The sequence below is a fragment of the Osmerus eperlanus genome, chromosome 28, assembly GCF_963692335.1.
Source record: "Osmerus eperlanus chromosome 28, fOsmEpe2.1, whole genome shotgun sequence".
NCBI lineage: Eukaryota > Metazoa > Chordata > Actinopteri > Osmeriformes > Osmeridae > Osmerus > Osmerus eperlanus.
Window position 1 is genome coordinate 1,296,156 of NC_085045.1, and position 25,735 is coordinate 1,321,890.

A 25,735-nucleotide genomic window follows, 5' to 3' on the forward strand; every position below is an offset into this window, starting at 1 on the left:
TGAATGTAGGCTGCAGGGAGGTGCAGGGAGGTGCAGGGAGGTGCAGGGAGGTGCTGGGAGGTGCTGGGAGGTGCAGGGAGGTGCTGGGAGGTGCTGGGAGGTGCTGGGAGGTGCAGGGAGGTGCTGGGAGGTGCAGGGAGGTGCTGGGAGGTGCTGGGAGGTGCTGGGAGGTGCAGGGAGGTGCTGGGAGGTGCAGGGAGGTGCAGGGAGGTGCTGGGAGGTGCTGGGAGGTGCTGGGAGGTGCAGGGAGGTTCTGGGAGGTGCTGGGAGGTGCAGGGAGGTGCAGGGAGGTGCTGGGAGGTGCAGGGAGGTGCAGGGAGGTGCAGGGAGGTGCTGGGAGGTGCAGGGAGGTGCAGGGAGGTGCTGGGAGGTGCAGGGAGGTGCAGACCTCGGGTTCATGGATGTCTGATCATTCTGGAAGCTTTGCGGGGGCTTCTTGGTCAGGCAGTTAAGGACCTAAAGCTTTCAGGAAATCGAACGCTAAAATAGGATTTGGTCGGGTTTATTGGCATCCTGTCAGTTATCTTGTCCAGATCAGTTTCATTCAGAAACACAAGCAGGAGATGGTCTGAGGCTGGGCCTGTGCACACAGAGTTATTAATGATCTTCCTTTTAAATAAATAAAATAATCATATTACTGAAACTGCATGTGATGGAGGCAGGGGGGTGGTGTGTGTCTTTTGTTTCGGAAGTGGGGCTGTAGCTGATCGTCCACACACACACACACACACGCACACACACACACACACCCCAGGCTGCGGGTAGCCAGGTGTGGCCCTGCTGTCAAACTGGGTCAGACCTGAGCAACCGAAAACAGAGCTGCACGCCAGATCTAGTAGCTGATTGGTAAATGCTGTCTAACTATCACTAGCAGCTGCCTTTCCGTGTGTGTGTGTGGTGTGTAGTAGGTGTGAGTGTGTATTAGGTGTGTGTGTTGTGCAGGAGTGTGTGTGTGTGTAGGTGTGTGTCTGACCTAGTTTCTCCCGGTGTCGTCTCCAGATCCGCTCCACGCCTACTTTGGGATCTGCGGTCTGTCTCTGATGGGTGAGGCTGACCTGCGCAGGGTCCACCCTGCTCTCAATGTCACCCAGAGGGCCTTCCAGTACCTGCAGCAGCTGCACCAGACCTGGGCCAGCACCTGCACCTGACAGCTGGACACACAGACCGCCCCCCCTCTCCCTCCTCCCTCTCACCCCTCACCCCCCTCCCACGTCCTCCAGCCCTCACCCCCCTCCCACGTCCTCCAGCCCTCACCCCCCTCCCACGTCCTCCAGCCCTCACCCCCCTCCCACGTCCTCCAGCCCTCACCCCTCACCCCCCTCCCACGTCCTCCAGCCCTCACCCCTCACCCCCCTCCCACGTCCTCCACCCCTCACCCCTCACCCCCCTCCCACGTCCTCCACCCCTCACCCCTCACCCCCCTCCCACGTCCTCCAGCCCTCACCCCTCACCCCCCTCCCACGTCCTCCACCCCTCACCCCCCGCCCACGTCCTCCAGCCTGATTCCAAGCTTCCCAATGTTCACCTCCTCCACTCCGTACCCCCTCACGCACCGGCACTGTGTTAGCCACTACCCATCAGCACCCCCACACCCTGGCAGCCTCTCCTGGGGCCCCCTATCTAGCCCCCCCCCCACCACCGACTGTGACCCCCAGCTCCCCTCATCCCACCACCACAAGTTCCCCCCTAGCCATGTCTAGCCCCCCCACACCCCTGTCCTCAGCTACTTTAGCAATAGAAACCCTAGTCATCAGAGGAGAGAGGAGAGGACTCGTGCTGAATCGGAGGGGAGGGGAAAAGGCGAATAAATAAAAGAACGTCTCCATCAATTATTGAGGCCAAACATGCGGAGTGGCTTCTCCCCTGGCCCCGCCCCCCAGGCTCCACTCAGCATCACCAGGTTGAACCGGACTCCAAATGTGTTTGCGTTGGTTTAGAGGGAAACATTCAACACACTTCTGTCTCTCTTTACTTTCATGAGACGGCTTCTGCGAAGGCGCGGACGCCTAGCTGTTAGAATCCGCCTCGGTCACACGACCATCTCAAACACTTCGTTTAGAAGTTTTTTGCCTTGAATTTTGTTTGGTTGTGTTGTTGTTTTTTTTTTATGTCATTTGTTTCTGAAGATGATTTCTGTTGTGAAGAACACAACAACATGGTGACTAACCACACCTCGTCAAAGCCTCTTGTGTTCCCAGAACTCATGGTTGATGGTCGTTGCGTTCCTGTCTGTTCTGTTAGCCGCTGTCTGGTGTTCTGTGAGTGAGCAGTCCTCTCAGCCAGTCACAGTCCTCGGCCCGGTCTGAGGTTAGGTTGACCGGGCGCCGCTCACGCAAACTTGATTCTCCTCTATGAAATGTGCCTCACACAGCAGACTGGCTGCACTCTACCCTGAGATGCAGAGAGACCCCCCCCCCTTCCACACACAAACACACGCACAGCCCATCCCTAGCTGCCTAGCTCAGCTATCTTCAGTTCTGCTTCTAGAGAGCTGCAGCACTGCAGAGAAGCTGGCCTTTGGTGCGTTGAATGTTGAAGTAGCAGGCCTGAGACAGTCAGAATCACCTCTCGTCTCACGTCACTTAAGTGAGGCAGAAATGTGAACTCATGCTGCCACGTGGTGGTTGTTGTTGCTAACAATGAGGCTAGCATCTATGGCCAAGCTAAGTGGATGTTAGGCTACCAAGTCCAACTAAAGATCAATGGACTAGCATCTATGCCTGAGCTCACGGCTAACCGCTAGGCCACCAGGTCCAACTAGAGATCAATGGACTAGCATCTATGCCTGAGCTCACGGCTAACCGCTAGGCCACCAGGTCCAACTAGAGATCAATGGACTAGCATCTATGCCTGAGCTCACGGCTAACCGCTAGGCCACCAGGTCCAACTAAAGATCAATGGACTAGCATCTATGCCTGAGCTCACGGCTAACCGCTAGGCCACCAGGTCCAACTAGAGATCAATGGACTAGCATGTATGCCTGAGCTCACGGCTAACCGCTAGGCCACCAGGTCCAACTAGAGATCAATGGACTAGCATGTATGGCTGAGCTCACGGCTAACCGCTAGGCCACCAGTTCCAACTAAAGATCAATGGACTAGCATCTATGCCTGAGCTCACGGCTAACCGCTAGGCCACCAGGTCCAACTAGAGATCAATGGACTAGCATCTATGCCTGAGCTCACGGCTAACCGCTAGGCCACCAGGTCCAACTAGAGATCAATGGACTAGCATGTATGGCTGAGCTCACGGCTAACCGCTAGGCCACCAGGTCCAACTAGAGATCAATGGACTAGCATGTATGGCTGAGCTAACTGCTAAGCACTAGGCTAGCTGGTCCAGGGGAGGGTCTCTTTGCAGCTCAGGTGGTTGCAGGTGAGTGGGTTACTGGGTCAGACACCTGACACCTGAATGTTTGCCTCGTCATGAACTAGACTATACAAAAGCAAAAGTCGAAATTGAATTTATTTTTTCTATACTTTATAGAAATATTAAGTGTAGACTTGTATAAAAAAAATGCAAGTGTCCTATCCTGCAAGTGCTCAGTGTAATAACTGCTTACACTAGTGAGAAAGTGGAATTTGATATGCATCATTGAAATGTGAATTAAACAATGGCATATTATTATCATGTCGAAATGATGGCTTGGCAGTATTTATGTGAAACGATTAAACAATATGCCTAATTTTGATTTGCACCGTCTTTGAATCTGTCTTCTGTTGAAAATGTATTTGAAACCCTCCATTTTGAGATTTGGATGCAACACGACCTAAGAAAGACTTCATGGATCAACATTAGTGTCTCATTTTCCCTCCATGTCTTCATTGATTAAGCTCCAAGCTTTTATCTGGCCACATACTTCAGTCTGGGCAGCTTGCTAGCTCTCTCCCTGGTATTGATCAGCTGATTTGCTCGCTGTTTTAATCACCCTGCTCCCTGACTCAGCAGATTGGCTGATGAACTGGACTGTGGACCAGCACACAGGACCCGGGGTACAGGAACAGGAAGCACACAGGGCCCTGGGTACAGGAACAGGAAGCACACAGGACTCTGGGTACAGGAACAGGAAGCACACAGGGCCCTGGGTACAGGAACAGGAAGCACACAGGGCCCTGGGTACAGGAACAGGAAGCACACAGGACTCTGGGTACAGGAACAGGAAGCACACAGGACTCTGGGTACAGGAACAGGAAGCACACAGGGCCCTGGGTACAGGAACAGGAAGCACACAGGGCTCTGGGTACAGGAACAGGAAGCACACAGGGCTCTGGGTACAGGACCAGGAAGCACACAGGACTCTGGGACCCTGGCTGTGTTTGTCTTGTGTAATGGGAGGTCCCATGAAGCCGCTGAAATTATTTTCTCTTCTTCTTCGTTGGTGTCTGAGGTACAGGGTGGTGTTCAGTCCTGGGTTGAGTGCTAAGAAGACCTGCTGGTTGTCATCCAGTTCATCAGTTGGATACAACCCCCCCCCTCCCTCTCTCCCCTCAAATGAGGTGAGTATCTTGTTGCTAGGTACCCAGACATAACAGACCCTAATTAGGACCCCAGAGGTGAGGTTCCCTCTCCTTGCTACAACATTTATCCTCCACTTTTGTATATCGCGCAGATAAGACTCTGAGGTCACAGCGTCATTGTTCCCTGCCGTCCTCGCGTGGCTCGTGTGAGTCACAGCCTGTATCGCGAGGAATATGACATAAAGGTTACAGAAAAATAGGATTGAACCACAGCCATATGGTGTCCTTCAACCTGATCAATGTAATCGTTAAAAACAAACGTTACGTTACTTCCTTTTACAGCCTTTATGGCTTTATGGCCCATAAAGGCTGTAAAATAAATAAATAAATGATGGGGCACTGGGGAATTTCTGTATGGGCCTCTCTCTCTCGTCAGGCAGGTGACAGAGCTCATCATGGCCATCTTGTTTCCGTTTTTCTTGGTCGCATCCCACCAAAGAGACACAGTACGCGCGAGGCGACCATCTGGTGACGCCAACCTGTCGCCATGCGTGGAACAAGTGGCATTGCCAACAATTACGCGCCACTTAATCCCTTCATTTTTATAGACGTTGCGTTTAAATTGCATTTTATAGGATTATACGCAAAGACTTGCGGTTAAAAAGAGAGCAACATGATTGTATACAGTTGTTTGGAAACAAGATATCTAAATTGTTTAAGGGGGTCCTATACCACTGTTTAATGCACATCTACAAATCCGATTAGCACATGTATAAAAATAATCACGCCAAAGGTCTTTGTGCTTAGGTCATTGTGAACAAATAGGCCAACGCTATATAAAGCAACATATGCGTCCATCGCTGCTCTCTTACTCATGCGTAAATAATAGGCAGCCAGTAATTAAATCCATTCTATGGCCATCATTCCCGTAAATCTAAATACAATTTGTATGCCCTTCACTTGATGAAGACCATTATTAGGCCTATACACTTCACTTGTTGAACACGACATTGTCTTAAAATTGAACAAAAAGCCTCTGTCTATGTACCCGTTGCCAGGGGAGAAAAGAGATTCGTGGCTCGAGACATCACCGAGGATGCCGAACGGGAACGGTACGTGGCTTGTCTCGGGGGCGCGCGCTCACGGTTAAGAGGAGATGTACAGTGAGGGCGGGGTTTCGTCTCAAAGATGATTCTGGGCTAAATCAAATTTCCCCTCACGCAGCGGGGGCACGCAGGGTTTCCAACGTGCTGAGGATGACTGGGATGATGGTCATCGACACAGGCGTGTTTATCTGGATGTGACATCCCATCTTTTGGTTCATTCATTCGTTTTTTCTACAGTAGCCTACACGTCAGGTCGTTTCTGTGTCGCTTAGCTTTTATTTTTCACGTCAACTGCATTGTCTTAACGGCGCAAGCTTGAACCATGTCGGAATCCGAGGATATGAACGAGTTCGCGAGCATAGTCGAGCGGATAGAGAGAGGAGAGGTAAGTGAACTCGCGAGGGAGATGATTTATGTACATGTCAGGCGCAGTCTGCTGAGCGTCGCGCGCTGGCATCGGTCTGGAGGTTTGATCAAGGTGTGACGCGGCGCCGTCTGTCTGGCGGGAGGATGGAGAGAAATGATGCTCGGATCTAGAGCATACGCGTATAATACATTTAAAATATGTTGATTTTAGAGTGGATGAGGGGCGACAACCTGTGGTGACAACCTCGAGATTTAATATCAAATATCCACTCGATAAAATGGTAATAAAGAATGTAATGACGTGAGTGGTTCACTGGGGGCGTGGAGGAATGAAATATGGAGGATTTTATGTAGTTAAGTAGCTTTCTCGCTTGAATTTATTTGCACAATATTATATTTTTGGGCTTTTTTCTTAGCTATTGTACTATCTTTTATAATCTCTCTTTCTTTCTGTCTCTCTTTCTGTCTCTCTTTCTGTCTCTCATCCCTCTCTCTCTCTCTCTCTCTCTCTCTCTCTCTCTCTCTCTCTCTCTCTCTCTCTCTCTCTCTCACACACACACACACACACACACACATTGGCCTAATTATCCAAAGCGTAATTATTCATGAGCGTGTTTTATCAGACTATGTCAGGGGATAGAGGAAAACATCCAGCTGAAGGCTAGACTACTGCTCTTAAGAATACGGTAAATAAGTAAAGTGTAATCAGATCTTCAGCTAAGATACACCTAATTGTGAAAATGTATCCGACGTGTTACCCAGGAAATAACATAGGCATGTGCCAAGCTGATAGCATTGCCCCTATGTGATTGACAATCACATGACAATAAATAGCAGCGGCCTCGCGCAAGGGCCTTAACACATTGTTGTGAACCCTAAGTTTCGCTACAGTGGAACCCGATGCCGTATAGCCCTGCCTCCCTTTGAATACTCAGGACTGCAGCATTGTTCCTATGGAGATTTGAGCTATTCAACCCCGCCCTCTCCTGATCTAACTTGGCTCAACAGAAGCAGACAGCCGTTTCACTCCTGCTGATTCACGCCGCGGACCGATTCCACGGCGTCACGCTATTTCATTCATTGTCCACTCGCTCAAACCCACAAGCAATTTCGATTACGAACTTGCGCGACATACGTTTTTAGAAAATTGAATGCCATTGAGATATCATCATGTCTGTGATTTCGAGGCGAAGTTCTGTGGTAAGTCAAAGATGCGCTAAAACTTGAAATAAGTTCATAATTGTGGCGGAGCGTGTTCGACTGGCGTTCTCACGGAGAGTGCGGTGCTGATTCAACATTGTTGTTTGGATCGTGTTAGGTTACAATGTTTGTCGTTGGTGTTTCTGAATCATAGATTAAATATTGGAAAAAAAACTTTACTTGATAACGTCAGCAGCGTTTTAATGACGTCCGGCATTGTATTGTAGGTCACAACAGGCTATATTTACATGAAGAGTTAACATGTTCTGTCAACATTGATTTGTCTGAACTTCTCTCTTCCTCTTCAACCAGTTCATTGTTTTAAAACAGTTGCTTGAAACTAAAATTAGACAAAATTGCTGACCGTCAGTAAAAGGCTCAGCAAATCTCACCGCATGGCAACATGGCCAACTGCACATCACAAGCTGAAACTTTAGTCAACATAGCCTATTGATTAGGCCATAGGTCGTTGAGTCGTTGATTGATTTAGATTGAGTTTTAGATTGACTTTTAGATTGTAAATGTTTTGAAACTAAGCCAACAAAATATAGTATGCACTTGACGGCTCTGTAAGCTGTGTGTGATCCATAGGAACGCTGTCGACGAAAAGCCGTTTTTTTTAAATCACGTTTTGATATGCTTAATACGAGTACCCCCCCAGTGCCGTTTTTCACAAAGGACGTCATTCACAAACCGAGCGATATGGATTTCCCCAGGCCCACTGTAACTGTATCCACTCTTCCGCAGGTTCCTATCAAGAACATCGAGCGGGAGCTCATCTGCCCCATATGCAAGGAGCTGTTCACGCACCCGCTCATCCTGCCCTGCCAGCACAGTGTCTGCCACAAGTGCGTGCGGGAGCTCCTCATGCTGAACCATGACGACTCCTTCGATGCGGGCTCCGAGTGCTCCAACCCGGGCAGCCCTCGCTCCAGGGTCCCTTCCCCCAGCATGGAGAGGCTGGACCGACTGGCGCGATCAGGTACGTCTCGGATGCGTCGGGCCAGTCACAACAGCCCCTTTGCGACCGGCGATGGCACGAGAAGGGGTAATATTTTTTTTCAACGATGAATCCCAGTTGCTGAATTCATGATCACGCCATCTTGGGGATGATTTCGGCTTGAAAGCATGTACACTCACAAAGGAAAGCTGGTTTTCGGGGCTTTACTTCAGGAAACAACCTCCCTTTTCTCTCTAGTGTACAACCATGTCATCTCATGATCCTGGTCTAAATTCTCCAATAGTGTCCACCCTCTCTTTGAATCCTGTCTGCCTGTCAGACAGGCCTCTTAGGTGTAGCCAAGGCAGAGAAAGCTGACCAGCTCTCAAGTCCTGAGGGCTCCTGTCTGTTTCAACACTCTTGCAGACACAGGCTCCAAACATCCACTCACCAGCCCTGCCTTGTGGACAGAGGGATTTGGAAGTTCTAAGTAGTTTCAAGCGGCTGATATTAACACTTCTCATTTTTGAAAAGAGGATTGGGGTTTTTGTACACATGGCTGAACAAAGCATGGTTATGATCCCCTTTTACAGCATTTAAAACGCTTACAAAATACCTGGAGTTGTTTTGGGGTGGTGTATTAACAAGGGGAGGTTGTCACAATATTATTTTGCTTTGCAATCCGTATGGCAGTGTTTGAGGGGTTCAATGTTTAAACCCTGGCTGAGAATAGCACTAAGAGGCAGTGAAGACAAGGCTGGCCTTTCTGCTGCGGGCTAGGAGCGCTGTGCTGCCCCGCTGCCCTGCTGCCCACTCTGCCTCGTCCCCTCCACAGCCCCCTGAATGCCTCTCTTTCTTCACCTCCACAACCATCCACACAGTGGAAACTTTCAAACGCGCTGCCCAACAAACAAGTTCTGAGGTTCATTTGAGCGTAATATTTATATGTAAAAAACCCCAAAATGAAGTGTGTAGTCTCAAGTCATGAACTGGAGTTCTAGAAGGAGGGATTGTCGTTAGTCGGTGAGGTTTCTCTGTACCTTATCAGCAGATGAACTTGTTTTTAGTATCAAGCATGTCTAGGGAACCTAGGGACGGCACGAATGACATCACAGGCCCAAACAGAACCGCCTAATCTCTGATGTAATTCCCCGAAGGTTTAACCTCTGCTGATTGGCTGAGCGGAAGAGTAGTGGTGTTCATGGTGACGCAACCGTGTGGAATGAAGGAGGGATTAAATGAAGAGAGAGGAGGAATTGGAGGGCTATATTTGTCATTCCCAGAGGCTTGAAAAAGCTAACCAGGCTAGGCTGGGAGTTACAGGAGCCTGTTGTAGGGTGTACACCCCCTGCTGGGTTTAGGGGTTTCCAGTTGACTCCTGATGAGGGCTGATTTGGTACTGGATGCTTTGCCCCTCCTCCCGATTTTGAATTACTTTGTTTATAAATGTTTTGGGCACTCGAAGAAGTGCTTCGGTTTCCGAAATTGCCTCGATTAGTGCAAAGCTTAGCTGCTGCTCTCATCACGAATCGACTGTTTTGGGAAATGCAATTAAAACGACAGCAAACCTGCACAATTCCTGCTCACGCACAATTCAAGTTCCGCATCTCTTACGAAAAACCATTTCATCCGCTTCTTTTAGTTTTTAGTTGATTAACAATTTTTCTGATTGATTTACCCGTTCGCTGTGTCCGGCTGCTTGTTCACATTGGAAGTGTGTGTTTATCATTTTGTCTCTCTCCACATCGCTGTGCGTCACCTGTCGATGTGTGCGTCACCTGTCGATGTGTGCGTCACCTGTGATACTGCTTCCAGCCACGCTCAGACGGTCGTTCGGAGCCCGAGGTAGACGAGGAATCCATGTAATGAATAACTGTGGTAGTGAGTACGGCCTTTCTAGTTCCCCAGTGAACCACCCTGGCTCTACTCTACTGTACTCTACTGTACTCTACTCCCCGATTCTCCTCCAGCTGCTCCTCTACTCAGACACACTACTGATGACCCCCACGTCACCGCCTCCTGCGTCTGCGATCTTACTAGCTGCTAGACTAGGGACCAGTTCCCTGTACTGGGATACAGATTCTGCCTACTTCTGGACTGAAGAAATCCGTTTTTAATGGAGATTATCCATTAAAAAAAAAATGTTAGTCCTTGAACGGGGTTAATTCTTTGTCTGGGGAATTGGTCTACATGTGGCATTTAGACTTTGACGACGTCTACTGAGCAGCGAAGCTATTGAACAAACAGGCTGACGTCCTTCTGCAGTTTGTGTTGGACGTGTTCAGCCGGGGTTTGTTGTTTTATGAAGGGATGTTTCTTTGAGCCGTTAGTTTTCCATCATCCACACGTGCAAGTCTTACAAAGTAGAGGAGAGAATAGGAGCAAAGCTTGGTGCTCTGTCTGCAGGGGAGGTGAGTCAGGAGGAGGAGGAGGGAGGGAGGCTTATTCAGGATGAGAGAAATGGGCATGGATGTTGCCTAGGAGTTGGGAATGAACAGGAATTTGTAATGCCTGGTTAATTTAGTCCTGGGAGAAACGGTCAGAGTGGGCGAGAGGGAGAGACCCAGGGAGAGAGTTGCCCTCCCATCTGTCTCTCTCCTCTCTCTCTCTCCTCTCTGTATTGGAGATTCTCATGCTTTCAGCAGACTGTGAAAGCATGCAGAGTGGCTTTGTTCAGAGAGGAGGTCCTGTAGGGGAACTCATTTCTCTGTAACACTAACCGTTTGGGCACGCCAAGATTGTCTAAATCATTCCAGCGTTGTAGATGACACCCTGCCTCCTCTGTCTCTGGCCCAGACTGGTGTCCATGCCCGCAGGGCGAGCTGGCGCTGATCCCGTTCACCTATAATTCAGTTGGAAACACTCCTTGAAGTCACACGAAGAGGTGGAGATGGGCTGGGGAACTAGACTACTCCTCACCAAGACGGAACAGGAAGATGCAACAAACACACTTGATGTTGAGTCAGTCAGGGAAGTGCTCAGTAGACGTTATCTAAGGAATGCCATGACGATGGCAGCTCTAGTACTAGAGTAGGACTTTCCTCTCGCACCACTGCCAAAGTAGAGTCACTACAGCCCATCTAGACACGCAGGTGCAGTCGATAATAATAAGAATAACAACAATATTGTGTTCATCAGCTACATGTAGACAAAATGACATCATGGTATTGATCCTGTGACCTCTTACGTGTAGTAAAAGGCTCTACCTTTGAGCTGTAGCCACCCGGCCCCTGGAAGAAGCATCTCTCTCGCTGGCCTTGATGGGACCCTACTATAGTGAAAATAGGCTACTTATCGTGTTTAACATGGACAGATGGTAACCAACAGCAGGCAGCAGTCCTTGACCTGCTCGCGGACCAGCTACGCTAGCCGTCCACATGGCAACCCCGCACGTCAGATTAGAACAACGGAACACAAAACGTCTCGACGTGGACAGATAATCCTCTGCGCCGCTCAAAATAGAACTCGGGCGTGCCGCTCGTCCGTGTGGGTTGGTGAGGGGGACAGATCAGGTTAGGGGTTTACACGGATGTTGAGAGTCTAGTTTCGGTTGATACTCTCACCGGATGAGGATGAGGAGGGGGTGGGGGCGGGGGCAGGGGGAGGTTGAGCGTGGCAGAATGAGCCGTAAACCTGCTCTGCCGAGTCCTGGCTGCTGGCTCAGTTTTGCTGACTCATCCTGTCGTGTTTACGATGTGGTTCTATAGGAGAGGTGCCCTCCTCCTCACCCCTACCTCCCTCTCACCCCTCCACTCCTCTCACCCCTACCTCCCTCTCACCCCTCCACTCCTCTCACCCCTTCCTCCCTCTCACCCCTCCCTCCCTCCTTCTCACCCCTTCCCCTCACCCCTCCACCCCTCCCTCCCTCTCACCCCTCCACTCCTCTCACCCCTACCTCCCTCTCACCCCTCCACTCCTCTCACCCCTACCTCCCTCTCACCCCTCCACTCCTCTCACCCCTACCTCCCTCTCACCCCTCCACTCCTCTCACCCCTTCCTCCCTCTCACCCCTCCCTCCCTCCCTCCCTCTCACCCCTCCACTCCTCTCACCCCTTCCTCCCTCTCACTCCTCCCTCCTTCTCACCCCTTCCCCTCCACCCCTCCCTCCCTCTCACCCCTCCACTCCTGTCACCCCTCCCTCCTCCTCACCCCTACCTCCCTCTCACCCCTCCACTCCTCTCACCCCTCCACTCCTCTCACCCCTTCCTCCCTCTCACCCCTCCCTCCCTCCTTCTCACCCCTCCACCCCTCCCTCCCTCTCACCCCTCCACTCCTGTCACCCCTCCCTCCTTCTCACCCCTCCAGCTGCCCTTGACAGCTCTCCCACACAGCCTAAGTACACTGTCCTCCTCCACCAACACCCCCTCCTCCCCCTCCACCTCCCTCCCCTGGACAAGGACCAGCCTCACCCCCGCACACCTGTGTTTACATCCCGTCTCCATGGTCACCCAGCGCTCCGTCCAATCACGTACCGCCGCATCGCTCCAACCTGCGGACTGCCGTTCATCTGCATCGCTGTCGCCGTCATCATCGCTCGTGCATCATCGTCACACACACACACACACACACACACACACACACACGGGCAGTCATGCATTCCTGCAGCTAGACATGCCACAGTGCCCCCCCCCCTCCTAGCATGGCTCAGTCCCACACGCTTGCTCTCCCGTCACCGTGGGCAACCTGTGTTGTCAGCGCTGCGCTAGTGTGGTTGTTGTGGTTTTAGATTTGCATGTGATCCTACATCTGTGCCGTGTCGAGTGAGTGCTCGTGCCGTGTGTGTTTTGTGAATGCTCCTCTCCTCTAGGTAGTCTGGGAGAGTTTCTCTGCTTAACAAGCTCCCCTGTAGTGTAGTGTGTGTGTGTGGATACATTGAACTGGACAAATGACCTGCAAACGGAAACTTTATTTGCTGGTATCATTTCCTGGAAAGCAACCACTTTTTTTATCATATCTTTTTTCATTGAAATTTCATATCTGTAATGCTGTCCTTTTCTGGTTGTGCTGTGGTTATACAAATATTTGGCTTTGTTCCTGATTTGTCATAGAATTTTATTTCGATTTCATCTCTGTCCAGCTCACTGTAAGCACCTTGGGTATCCTCTCCTCCTGGACGATAGAATCTCTGCCTGAAGGCCACGTTCCACTTTTGAACCATCTAACCTCCTCCTGTGTGTTTGTAGTAGACCGGCCACGTTCCAAACCTTTCAGGGTGCCCCCTGACTCTCCTTGGTGTCTTTCCTCCATGAGAGCGAATAGGCAAAAGCACAAGTGTTGTTTCCTCTTGTCTATCCAATCAAGTTCATGAACGAAAGGCGACCAGATAAGGAAAGCGCTCACCCGGCAGTGTTGGAACGTGGCCTCGCTCCCTCCAGCCTCTTTATCGGTCATCTCAGACAAACAAACGTGAAAACCAAACTTGTCGTCTGCTGCACCAGGTTCCATCTCCTCCCCCGGCTGGAGGCGTGGCTCCGTGACCCCCAGGGTCACGACCTTCCCATGCCCCGGCTGCCAGCACGACATCGACCTGGGCGAGCGCGGCATCAGCATGCTGTTCCGGAACTTTACCCTGGAGAGCATCGTGGAGCGTTACAGGCAGGCGGCCCGCGCCGCCACGGCCATCGTCTGCAACATGTGCAAGCCCCCCGCACAGCAGGAGGCCACCAAGAGCTGCATGGACTGCAAGGCCAGCTACTGCAACGAGTGCTTCAAGCTGCACCACCCCTGGGGCACGCCCAAGGCCCAGCACGAGTATGTGGGGCCCACCACCAACTTCAGACCCAAGGTAGAGGAGGACAGGGGGAAGGGAGGGGCTGCAGGGGGAGGGGCTGAAGGGGGGAGGGGGGAGACAGGGGGAAGGGAGGGGGGAGACAGGGGGAAGGGAGGGGCTGAAGGGGGGAGGGGAGGGGGGAGACAGGGGGAAGGGAGGGGCTGAAGGTGGGGAAGGGAGGGGCTGAAGGGGGGAGGGGAGGGGGGAGACAGGGGGAAGGGAGGGGCTGAAGGTGGAGGGGGGAGGGGGAAGAGGGGAGACAGGGTGGAAGGGAGGGGCTGAAGGGGGTGATCATGTTGTTTTATCTGTTGAAGGTTGTCGACCTTGACGTCATTTTGAGCTCCAGGTTGTTTCTTGGTTTTATTGATTCATTGATGTTTCTGTCCGTGTTGCCTCTGGGCCTGACTAGAGACAGGAAGTGATTTTACCGGGCCTGACTAGAGACAGGAAGCGTTAGTGGTGTCTGACCTGTGTCTCCCCAGGTGCTGATGTGTCCGGAGCACGAGATGGAGAAGGTGAACATGTACTGTGAGGTGTGTCGGCGTCCTGTGTGCCACCTGTGCAAGCTGGGTGGATCCCATGCCAGCCACAAGGTCACGTCCATGAGCAGCGCTTACAAGATACTCAAGGTACCCACCTCTGGGTAAGCGTGTGTGTGTGTGTGTGTGTGTGCGCCTGTTGGTCATCAACCTAAAATGTCTACCTTGACCTGGAGGTCAATCAGCCAATCAGAGAAGGGCTGACTCGTGTCTCTCGCTGTAATCTGATAGGCCGGTGTAGACAAGGGACTGGGTCTCATCCATGTTTAACGACATTGTTTGTAGCTGCGCCGCAGTGCTAGGCCCATAGCGGCCCTACACAGGATGTACTACTGGATGTTGTGAGCAGAATGGTTTAGGATTTCTAGAATGATCTGTCCAGATCTCTCTTTCTCTCTCCTCACCAATTCTGTTGTCCGCCCCCCTCTCTCCCCCTCTCCCTAACCCTAACCCCAAACTTAACCCCAAACCTAACCCTTCCTCTGTTGTGATTGGTTCAACAGGAGAAGCTGGCCAAGAGTATCCATTACCTCATCAGCAAAGAGGAGCAGGTCAGGACTCAGATTACAGACCTGGAGGAGCTGATCCACCATACAGAGGTCAGTTGCTCGCCATGGCAACCGCCACTTCCTGTTCCGTCAAACGGGCCTTGTCCAGACATTGGACTCTGTGCTCTCATTGGCTGCTGTGCCCCCCCTGTTATTTGAGCTAGAAGAGTTTATGCATAAGTTATACTAAATGCCCCCTTGTGGAAACCAAATGACTCCTTCCCACCCATCCGATTGGTTCTGGAGCCTAGCTTGGTGTACTGCATCCACTGTTTTGACAGGAAGTCATCAGAGCTGAGGAAAAGATGTCTGTTGCTAACTGTATCAGCCCCTGGGACAATGGACCCATTCTGTCAGCTAATAAGGGAAGGTCACATAACCAAATCCATTCAGACGCAAACAAGGAAGTACATTTACATGAAGGTCCGGAGGGAAATGATTCAACAGAAGGTGACTTTATTCTATGAATAGATTTTAATGTTCCTGCTCTCTGTGTACACGGTAAACCCTCTTTCCTCCACGGGGGGGGGCGGGGGCGGGGGGATTTGCGTGCGCTTTTCTTTCCCACCGTGCGCCTCCATCCTTTAGTGATGTCTGTTCAGATTCACCTCCTGGTCCTCGAGGAGGTTCAGATCTGTCTGACCTGCTGTTTACTTCCACCTCTGCCGGGTGGCCGGGACTCGTACAGCAGGACAGCAGAGCAACTCTTAAGTTGTTTTATAGTAACGATTCATCTGCGGAATGGAGTTTGTTTATATTTCCTCCCTGTAGCATCTCCCACACAGCCTCCTGTGTGTCTCTGTTCTGTTCTCATCGGCTGCTGCATGTTTCAGTAGGTAGCATCCTAGCAGGCACAGCTACCATGCCAAGCTTGTTCCCCTCATCTGGTGTTAACCCCTCTCCCACCCGCCCCTCTTCCTCCCAGGACAACGGTCAGCTGGCTGAGAGGCAGGCCAACGAGCACTTTGAGCGTCTGTTTGAGACTCTGCAGGAGCGCAGGTCTGACATGCTGCGCAGCATCGAGCAGTCCCGCTCCCGCCGGCTGAGCCAGCTCCGGGGCCAGGTGGAGGAGTACCAGGGCATGCTGGAGAACAGCGGCCTGGTGGGATACGCCCAGGAGGTCCTGAAGGAGACGGACCAGTCCTGCTTCGTTCAGACGGCCAAGCAGCTTCACGTCAGGTCAGCAGCCGGATCTGAGGGTCTCTCTCTCTCTGTCTCTCTCTCTCTCTGTCTCTCTGTCCTGTGTGATTTCTAAACAGAGGATTTATCGCCTGGTTATTTTAGCGAGGATAGGGATGAATCTTCTGAGCCTCAGAGCTGTAACCATGGACACGCGTGTGTTTGTAAAACTCTTAGGAGGTGTTCTTAAGGACACAGAGAGCTGACGGCTCTCTGTGTCCTTTCTAAGCTACTTTATTTCTCAGGTCTCTCTCCCACTCCCTTTAACCTACTCTCTCCCACTCCCTTTAAGCCGACTAATTGATCTCCATTAGCGGATCCGAATACTAAAGAACCACTTTTTTTGTTTTTACCGCCACGGCTCGACTTCCTGTTTGTCCGAGCGGGACTTCCTGTTTGACCTGCAGTGTTCTCTGCCCCTGTGATCTCCAGTGCATTGTGTACTACCTGAACATGCACAGTTAACACGTTCACATGTGTTGCTGTTTCCCACTGACCTCTGACCTCCCAGGATCCAGAAGGCCTGCGAGTCCCTGAGGACCTTCCACCCCGCGGCCGAGCCGTCCTTTGATGAGTTTGTTCTGGACACGTCCAAGGAGGAGTCGCTGCTGAAGGAGATGTGCTTCGGAGGAGGTGAGGGGGGCATGTGGAAGTGTGTGTGTGTGTGTGTGTGTGTGTGTGAGTGAAGATGGAAACAATTGAGTCAACTTCCGCTTTTTAAAAGCAAACAGAAGCTGTGTGTTTGATGAGCTCTGTGATTAATCACATATATATATATATATATATATATATATACACACACACACACACACACACACACACACACACACACACACACACACACACACACACACACACACACACACACACACACACAACCCTGCCTCACACACACCACCCTCACCCCCGGTTGGGTCACTTTCCCTGACCTCCTGACCTCTTCTGCAATAGGCCACTCCCGTCGCCAGAAGCAGCTCTCTAATTGGATAAGCCAGTTAGGCTCCTGTATACGGGGGGGATGTGGCACTGAGAGCATTTTGGGATTTGTTCCTGCTTCGCTGCCCCCCCCCCCCGCTGCAGAAACTGACCCCGAGTCAGCGCTCGCATCTGACACGACTGCAGCCCTGCTGTCCCGCGGCGTGGAAACAGAGGTGTTCTCGGTTCTCTACAGATGGAGATGGTATCACCGTGTTGAATCCCTGCTGCCTATCAGAATACTGGTCCTTTTCTCCTCATTGTACTGTCGGTACTGTATTCTCCTTATCAGAAGTAGCAGCAGTGTTATCATGGTGTGGGTGGTGAGACCCAGGCCCCCTCCTCTGGGCTGGAGACAGGAGGCTGAAGGCAGCCTCTCCTCTGGGCTGGAGACAGGAGGCTGAAGGCTGAAGGCAGCCTCTCCTCTGGGCTGGAGACAGGAGGCTGAAGGCTGAAGGCAGCCTCTCCTCTGGGCTGGAGACAGGAGGCTGAAGGCAGCCTCTCCTCTGGGCTGGAGACAGGAGGCTGAAGGCAGCCTCTCCTCTGGGCTGGAGACAGGAGGCTGAAGGCTGAAGGCAGCCTCCTCAGTGGGGAAGGCTGCAGTCTCCTGTCAAGGTTTGCCAGCGATGCGGCAGTCTGGCTCTTGAGAGCGTCAGAGTAATGAACGTGAGAGTGTTTCTAATGGGAAATTCACCCAGCGCTGCCCTGCTGGAGGAGAGGGATGCTGGGTGATGTAGACCCCAGTGGAAATGAATGCTTTCAGAGATTAGGAGGGAGAGGAGGCAGGGATGATGGGTGGAGGAGGAAGTTGCAGAAAGGATGAAAGCTGACTGGATTTATACACGTGTGTAATGGAACTGATGCTGCAGATGAGATAAAAATAGAAGGCAGAACTGTCCTCCTGTAGACCCGCGATACACACACACACGCGCGCTAGCATCCCTCAGTGTTGACGCAGTGCACCCCAGTTAAAGGGCTGAGGTGTCAGACAGACCGAGGTTTGTCCTCCCCGCCCTCCCCAGGGTTGGTCGTGGCCTGGTCTCATGGCCAGAGACGGGGATAGAAAGCTTCTCTTTCTCCCTCCCTCCCTCCCTCCCTCCCTCCCTCCCTCCCTCCCTCCCTCCCTCCCTCCCTCCCTCCCTGCAGTAGCCCGTCAGGATCAATAGGCTTGTGTTTCTGAGAACGGGGCTGGGTTATGGAGCGGCGGGCTGCTGTGCTAGCAGGTTTCCGCTCTCCTCCTCTGCCCCACCCTGGGCTCTCAGCTCTGGGCCCTTCCCTCAGAACCACCCCCACCTCACAACGGATCCTGGTTGGAGTCCACAGAACCGGGGCAGGGGCGGGGCTATGCTGGTGATGAGAGAGGACACTGGGAGGGGGGATTGGGGTAGAAGGATGTGGGGAGAGCAGGGAGTAGGGTAAAACTGAGGTCAAAAGAGGGAGGGGGGTCAGGGTGGAGGAGTGCTGGAAGGAGGGGGAGGGGGGCAGGTTCAAGGCTAGGTGCTGACGAGAACCTGGGCTGTCTCCAGGGAGCAGAGGAGAGAGATGGAGGATGGGGGGGGGGGGGGGTTGCAAAGTGCTTTTCCTGGCAGTGTGCCTTCCCCCCCTCCTGCTGAGTCATTCCATCTATAGATCTGAGAGGGAGGATGGTCTGGAAACAGGCCAGCAGGAGCATTAACACAAACAGGGCATCGTCTCCTCAGGGCAGCACCACCACACAGCAGTGTCTAACAGACTGAAACTGGAGGATTGTGAATGATCCCTCCCCCCCATCCCGAGATCCTGAAAACTGTCACCCTCTCACTTCCTCTTCTTTCTAAGAAGAACACTTTTTTTGATCTGCCTCTCCTTTTGATTTCACTTTCACATTGTTCTCCAGCTGAGAAATGTTTAGTCTCTGAATTAAATCAAATGTAAAAAAATTACCAAATAACCACCAATTCCAACTATGTCCATTCTCTCTGCCTCCCTCCCCCTCCAGTCCCCGACCCCCCGATGATCGACCTGTCTCAGAGCCGCGTGTACAACGAGGCCACGGTGTGCTGGCGTCTCCCGGACGACGCCCTGCCCACCGACCACCAGGTGGTGGAGTACCGGCGGCACGGGGCGGAGGAGGGGGAGGGGGGCAGCAGGCGCTGGAGCAGCACGGAGCGGGTGTACGGGACCAGCGCGGTGGTGTGTGACCTGGAGCCCGACAGTGTGTACTCCTTCAGGCTCCGCAGTTACAGGAACTCCCTCCACAGCCCATACTGCCCCGAGGTCTCCTTCCACACGCCCCCCGCTCCTGGTAAGAAAGGGAGGGGGGTATTAATGTGGGAGTTTGTGGGGTAATGTGCCTTTAAAGTTGATCTCAAGGCCAGTAATTTGTTTTTAGTATCACTGGTGTTATTGAAGGAAGGCTGTTCTTACATTTACACATTTAGTCATTTAGCAGACGCTCTTATCCAGAGCGACTTACAGTAAGTACAGGGACATTCCCCCCGAGGCAAGTAGGGTGAAGTGCCGTGCCCAAGGACACAACGTCAATTGACACGGCCGGGAATCGAACTGGCAACCTTCAGATTACTAGCCCGACTCCCTCACCGCTCGGCCATCTGGCTCCCTCTTACGGACCCCATGCAGGGGTGGAGGTTTATCCCCTCTATCCTGCAGCCCTCTGTCTGTCTGGGTGCTCAACACCAAGGGGGGGGGAGATTACCCTGCAGAGACCGATGTCTTCTGATTCCACCCTCCTCTGAGAACACTACGATAACACACGGCAGTTGGGAAGATTCTCTGAGCTGGTCCAGCGGTCATTTCATTCATGATTGTCTCTCTCCGGTCAGGGCTCTGATCTCTCTCTGATCTCTCTGTTCTCCGTGTCCAGGAACCACTGATCCAGTTAGTCTGTCTGTAGTTCCTCTGCTTCTCATTATGTTGCTCTGGAGAAGGGGGGGGGGGGGGGGCAAGAGAGGCTGGAGGAGGGGCGGGGCAGTCTGAGGCTGGGGATCCGGTGCGGAGGCCAGAGTTCAGAGCAGGAAAGAAGGGGGCAGTGGGGGCAGGGTCTGGGACTCAGACCCAGGCAGAGAGGCCGGGGCCGGGGCCGACGCCAGGACCCAGAGCCCCACATTCCTGGGTAGCGCTGGACGGAAGGGCTGGCCGCTGAACCGCGGACGCTCCATGCGTTAGTAATGAGCTGGAATTCTGGGTCAGGGTGGAGAGAGGAGCGAGCCCCAGAGGGCCAGAGGGCCCCAGAGGGCCAGCCTGGCAGGGCCCTGACCGGACCCTTCACACGGAGCAGCTCCGAATACAGCGCTTTACTTTCCATTCCAGAATATTCTCGTGTTCTAGAACGTGGTATTCTACCTCCCAACATATCTATTCATAGAACGGCCGTTTATCACGACAAATAAAGAAATAAACCAGTCGGCTGATTCATTTTGGTGCAGGCAAACCCTCAGGATGACCGCTCATCGAGTGGAAGAGGGCGCAGAAACGTACATTTAATTTAACGTCCACGCTGTCCTCTGTGTCGTACTATAATGGCACATTGTGGCTGGGTGCACGTAATTACCTCCGACCAGAAGTGTGGCGTAATGATGGCTTGAGGCGTGTAGGGTATTTATAGACGCCCGTTAACACAGGGATGGGAGGCATGATGGTGGTGGTGATGATGATGATGATGATGATAGCTGGGTTGTGTATAAGGTTTGACCTTCGTTCCGATTCGATGACTGACAGACAGAGAGGTTGTGTGTGTGGGGTTGTAAACGTGTGTGTGTGTGGTGGCACCCTCTAGTGGTGTGTGAGAGAAAGTGTGTAAACCTTCCCATCCGGTTTATCCCTTGATGTGCTCTCTCTTCCTTTTTTATATCTCATTCTTCCTGTTCTTTTTATTTATATATATATATATATATATATATATATATATATATATATATATATATATATATATATATATATATATATATATATATATATATATATATATATATATATATATATATATATATATATATATATATATATATATATATATATATATATATATATATATATATATATATATATATATATATATATATATATATATATATATATATATAGGAGGAAGGAGGAGAAGCATGAGATGGAATACAGAAAGACAAGAAAGGAGTACAAATATATTGTCTTTCTGTATTCCATCTCATGCTTCTCCTCCGTCTCCCTCAGTGTTGGGCTTCCTGTTCAACGACAAGTGTGGCTTCAGCCCGGAGCGTCTGGCGCTGAGCAGGAGGAGGGACTCTGTGGAGAGCGTTGCGGGCGTGGCCTTCCTGCTGGCCGCAGAGCGTGTGCAGACGGGCAGCTACGTGTGTCTGGACTACATCATTGGGGACACGGGCATCTCTCAGGGACGCCACTACTGGGCCTTCCGCGTGGAGCCCACCTCCTACCTGGTCAAGGTGGGCGTGGCCTCCGACTCCAAGTTGCTGGAGTGGTTCCACAACCCCCGGGACACGAGCAGCCCAAGGTAGGGAGGGAGGGAGGGAGAATGGGGATCAAGCGCAGTGCTGTGTTCAAACTAAGCTTCTGGCGTAAGAGGCTAAGAATGACCCTGTAAACTGCTTATTCATTCACATATCCTGGTTTCCTACTGGTTGACACAAACTGGCAAATTCCACTGTGTGTGTGTGTGTGATAGTTTATCACCCACATTAACCACAATTCATTAGGAACTAGTTGTGACTAGGTGACACTAAAGAGGAAAGGTGCAGTAGGTTTACAGTAACCTCCCTCCCTCTCTCCCAGGTATGACCATGACAGTGGTCACGACAGTGGCAGCGAGGACACCTGCTACGACCTCACCCAGCCGTTCACCCTCCTCACGGTGGGCATGGGCAAGATCTTCATCCCCAAGGCCTCCCTCACCGCCCCCCCCAACCCCACCTCCACCCCCAACGCCGCCGTCGTCGCCGGCGACCCCTGCGGTCGGGCCCTCCCCATGCCACAGCGCATCGGCGTGGGCCTGGACTACGAGGCTGGACGCGTGTCCTTCTACGACGGCGACACTATGAGGTGTCTTTATGAGCGGCAGGTGGATTGTTCCGGAACCATGTACCCGGCCTTCGGACTCATGGGTAGTGGGAGAATCCACCTGGAGGAGTTTGTCACCGCCAAGCGATTGGTCTACATGTGATGGGGTGGGGAGGTCTGATTGGTTTACATGTGATGGGGTGGGGAGGTTTGATTTCTCTACATGTGATTGGGTGCTGGGGGGAGGGGAGGGCTGATTGGTCTACAGGCAAGCCAATCGTAGATGTGATCCCGCCCCGTTGTCATAGGGGAGGATGCTATTGGCCGGCACGTATGACTGACGGGTGTTCTCGTCCTATGCGTGGCTCTGATCCGCACGTCAGCTAGTAGATCTGATCGAGCCAATCAGATGTGGGGTTTACTCTTTTCGTTAACGTCAACACCAAAGTCTCCTGATTAATTTTTTTAAACATCAGCCTTTTGAGCTTGTTTGTCTTGTTTTTTCACTAACTGATTTTATTAAGATACGTCTTCAGTACAGAGTCTGTAGCACCAACACAGATCCAACGAGCTCCACCCAGGAGAGGTCCTTGTAGTCACGGTTCAGTTCTCCACCTCTAGGTGCCTTTCTCAGAGAAGTGGGTCAGCAAGCAGGGTGAGCTGGCGTCTGTAATCACCCACGAGCAGCACTGAGGAAACAGGTCACACAGCAGACACGGGGAGGGGGAGAACCCTTCTGTCACAAACACACTTCATCTAGATGTTGTCCGGAAACGTCTGGATCACGCTAGCTTTTTTACTTTCAAACTGTAGTTCACACTTCACTCTTGCACATTATTTTTTATTTTTTTTACTTATGCTCACAAATATGTCAGTGGCATCTTCAGCAGACACTTCAAACACAAGTTTCTCACTACCATCACACAGACACATACACCTCGCACAGGTTGGTAGCCATCTTGGATCCAGGCGGCCATCTTGGATCCAATCACTGCCCAGCACTGAATGTTATAGTTTTATGTTTATAGGCTTTGTTTTATTTTGCACAACGAATGTACACCTTCAGATTTCACTCAGACAGGGTCACCCAGTCTCACCAAGTGCTGCTCCCTGGTCTCTAGCAGAGCTCAGATGCTGTCCATCCACACTTCCTGTCCCCTGCGTTCGGCTGCAGGACGGTTGCACGCCACCGATGCTAAGCTGGCTACAGCTAACAGCTGTAGACGTTACGTAACTTGTTGACCTGCTTGAAACTTAAGATCAGATCAGAGCTTTTAAAGCTGGCAAGGGCGACCCGGGTCCCTCCTGGTCACTGATCCTGGGTTTCTGGAACAAGTTATCTTTCTCTCTCTGTGTCTTCTTATTGAGGGAAACGGTTATCTCTGTGTGTGTGTGTGTGTGGTTTCTCAGGTCTCTGGCTCTCTGGGCCTCATACTACCTACCTCCAACTATCCCTGGTAACCCTGCACACCCGCTCCCTCAGTCTGGTATGGTTTGCGTCGTTCTTGTAGCTTTAAACATCATGATTTCCTGTATTATACATCAACCTTTCAAGATGCTCCGTGTCTGATGACAAGCTGACATTTCAACCTGATTTAAGGTCAATTTAAATGTCATGTACATAGCTGTAGCGTGATGTACCTTCTGTCTGACGCTGTGCATCTGTAGTGTTACTCAGTGAGTTTGTGTTTGCGGTGAACTTTGTCGGACTTCAAGGCTAAGGACTTGATACTTTTTGGTTGGCATCGGTGGATTAATGATAAAACATAGTAATCGTACGTTGTTGGAGTGATCATGTGTGACTGTAAACCAAGGGAGAGTTAGAAAACGGCTCATGATATTGCCCTCTCTTTCTCTGTTTTTCCATTTGGGTGTTCTATCATTTTGTGTTGCATTTTTGAGTTTTTGTGGGAAAGTAAATGACTAGTTTTACAGTTCTTTTTTTGTTTAGTTTTGTTTTGCTTCACAATGGGTGTGTATAATTATGTCTTTAGGAGTTGTTTATTGTTTCTACCAGTACACTGAACTTGGCTCTGTTACTGTTCCTATCAAACTGACTGTTGAAACACCTTAAAACAAGTCTATGTACTTCTTTCTAGCTGGTTGTTTTATGTACCTATATCACAGAATGTATTGTTTATATGTAGGGACAAACAAACCGAATGTCTTGTCATCTGGGCGTTTTTTGTAACGTTAATTTTTTTTGCTCGTTCAGTATCCCGAGATCCTGAAATCACGTGGGAAAAGCTGCGGCTCTGTATCTTGACAGTCCTTTGGTAGAGAAACAAAACTAGCGCTTCTTACGGCAGCATGGCCTTGCTGAGCGGATGGAGGAGAAGGTCTCAGTAGTGAAAAGTAAAAACCAAAATTTTGCAGGCTCTCAAGCTAATCAATCAATCAAGCACTTTAACCCATAGCATGTGAAGCCTCAGGGCTCTACTAGTGTGTGTGTGTGTGTGTGTGTGTGTGTGTGTGTTTGGTGTGCAATATTAGACTGCATTACAGGCTGTGTAGGGTTGTGTCGTTCGGAGGACCGGGAGGGAAAATGTAACGTGTTTTCAGTGAGTGACGCTCATACGACTGTGAAAGACGGTGCTGTAACGCTGTACTATACGCTCATGTCTTTATTTGCTGTTCTGGGATTTCTATGAAATAAAATGGTAGTGTTTTTAACAACTTAACTGTGTTCTCTCTGGTTATTTATGACATCTCAGTGACGGAGTTAGTTATGCAGTACATGCCGTGCAGTCCAATAGCCTAAAAGATGTTAGGATATGTGGTCTACTCCAACACTGGATTTTACATAAGGGGGCTGAGCGGTGAGGGAGTCGGGCTAGTAATCTGAAGGTTGCCAGTTCGATTCCCAGCCGTGCCAACTGACGTTGTGTCCTTGGGCAAGGCACTTCACCCTACTTGCCTCGGGGGGAATGTCCCTGTACTTACTGTAAGTCGCTCTGGATAAGAGCGTCTGCTAAATGACTAAATGTAAATGTACATATTAAACAGGAACAACTATGATAGTCAGTTTTAATTTGATGTAATTCCCATCACGAAACTGGACTAGACAGCAGTTACAGTCAATAGGCTTAATGGTAATCTAGGTTCTACATCTGTATCAGTGTATCGTTTCAGAGGTTAGGGGAAACGACTATGCCTTATACACCAGGAGTTTAAATGACCAGTCTGTATCCCTTTTTCATTGAGTGTAATGCCATAATGTAAATTTGGTTTATTGATTACAGTGTAGCACATTCAGCATAATAGGGCATATTCACTGAGGGGTAATGAAATAAAATTCCAACCAAGAGGAGAATAAAGGTCAGCTTACCATACCGTCAACAAGCTGCCCTCTAAAGTCTAAGTGGCTGTTTGTCGATAGCAGGTTACCCATGAGGCCAACTTGAAAAAGTCACAGACTGACAGACGAAAAAAAAAGTTTATAATTCTCAAATGTCAGATCTCAGCTAGAAAGTAACATTTGTCGACAGCTGTGTAATAGGTTACAGCCTACTATTTTATTTACTACGCTAACAATATCTTGATAGTTACTTTATAGAATACATTGTCATTCCACATTGGCTTCAATCATAAGGTACCTCTAAATGGAATACCCTACCAGATGGACTAAGAGCCTCTTTATCTGTTAAACACTAGTGAAGTATTGAC

General features: G+C 50.8%; 2 protein-coding genes and 1 long non-coding RNA gene across 6 annotated transcripts in view; all 3 read left to right on the plus strand.

The window, feature by feature from the left end:
* Window positions 1-1,226, plus strand: part of pggt1b (protein geranylgeranyltransferase type I, beta subunit) — a 9,849-nt gene extending 8,623 nt beyond the window's left edge. The window contains exon 9 of the mRNA XM_062454639.1: window positions 1,000-1,226. Coding sequence (XP_062310623.1) covers window positions 1,000-1,148 — 149 coding nt within the window. The 3' untranslated portion in view covers window positions 1,149-1,226. The remainder of the gene's footprint in view (window positions 1-999) is intronic.
* A 69-nt stretch (window positions 1,227-1,295) lies between these two features.
* LOC134015245 (uncharacterized) lies at window positions 1,296-3,691 on the plus strand. Its single transcript, XR_009929087.1, has 2 exons — window positions 1,296-2,686; window positions 3,272-3,691. It is a non-coding gene; the product is annotated as an uncharacterized LOC134015245 (long non-coding RNA).
* A 1,982-nt stretch (window positions 3,692-5,673) lies between these two features.
* trim36 (tripartite motif containing 36) lies at window positions 5,674-24,750 on the plus strand. 4 transcript variants are annotated; one of them, XM_062454500.1, is made up of 10 exons: window positions 5,674-5,948; window positions 7,877-8,177; window positions 13,508-13,854; window positions 14,322-14,468; window positions 14,882-14,977; window positions 15,852-16,105; window positions 16,617-16,738; window positions 19,059-19,364; window positions 21,269-21,566; window positions 21,845-24,750. In XM_062454500.1, the coding sequence occupies exons 1-10, from the start codon at window positions 5,886-5,888 to the stop codon at window positions 22,230-22,232; spliced, it is 2,322 nt and encodes a 773-aa protein (XP_062310484.1). In that variant the 5' UTR covers window positions 5,674-5,885; the 3' UTR covers window positions 22,233-24,750. The 4 variants fall into 4 exon arrangements, with proteins under 4 accessions (XP_062310484.1, XP_062310486.1, XP_062310485.1 ...); XM_062454502.1 differs by having other exon boundaries at window positions 5,675-5,948; window positions 7,877-8,111; XM_062454501.1 differs by lacking the exon at window positions 5,674-5,948 and adding an exon at window positions 6,813-7,129.
* Window positions 24,751-25,735: the final 985 nt, after the last annotated feature.

Excerpts from the sequence above, each read along its gene's own strand:
- trim36 (XM_062454500.1), top strand. The coding sequence starts at position 5,886 with ATGTCGGAATCCGAGGATATGAACGAGTTCGCGAGCATAGTCGAGCGG. Across the intron at positions 8,178-13,507 it reads CGGCGATGGCACGAGAAGGG|GTTCCATCTCCTCCCCCGGC; the intron begins GTAATATTTTTT and ends CTGCTGCACCAG. Across the intron at positions 13,855-14,321 it reads CCACCAACTTCAGACCCAAG|GTGCTGATGTGTCCGGAGCA; the intron begins GTAGAGGAGGAC and ends GTGTCTCCCCAG.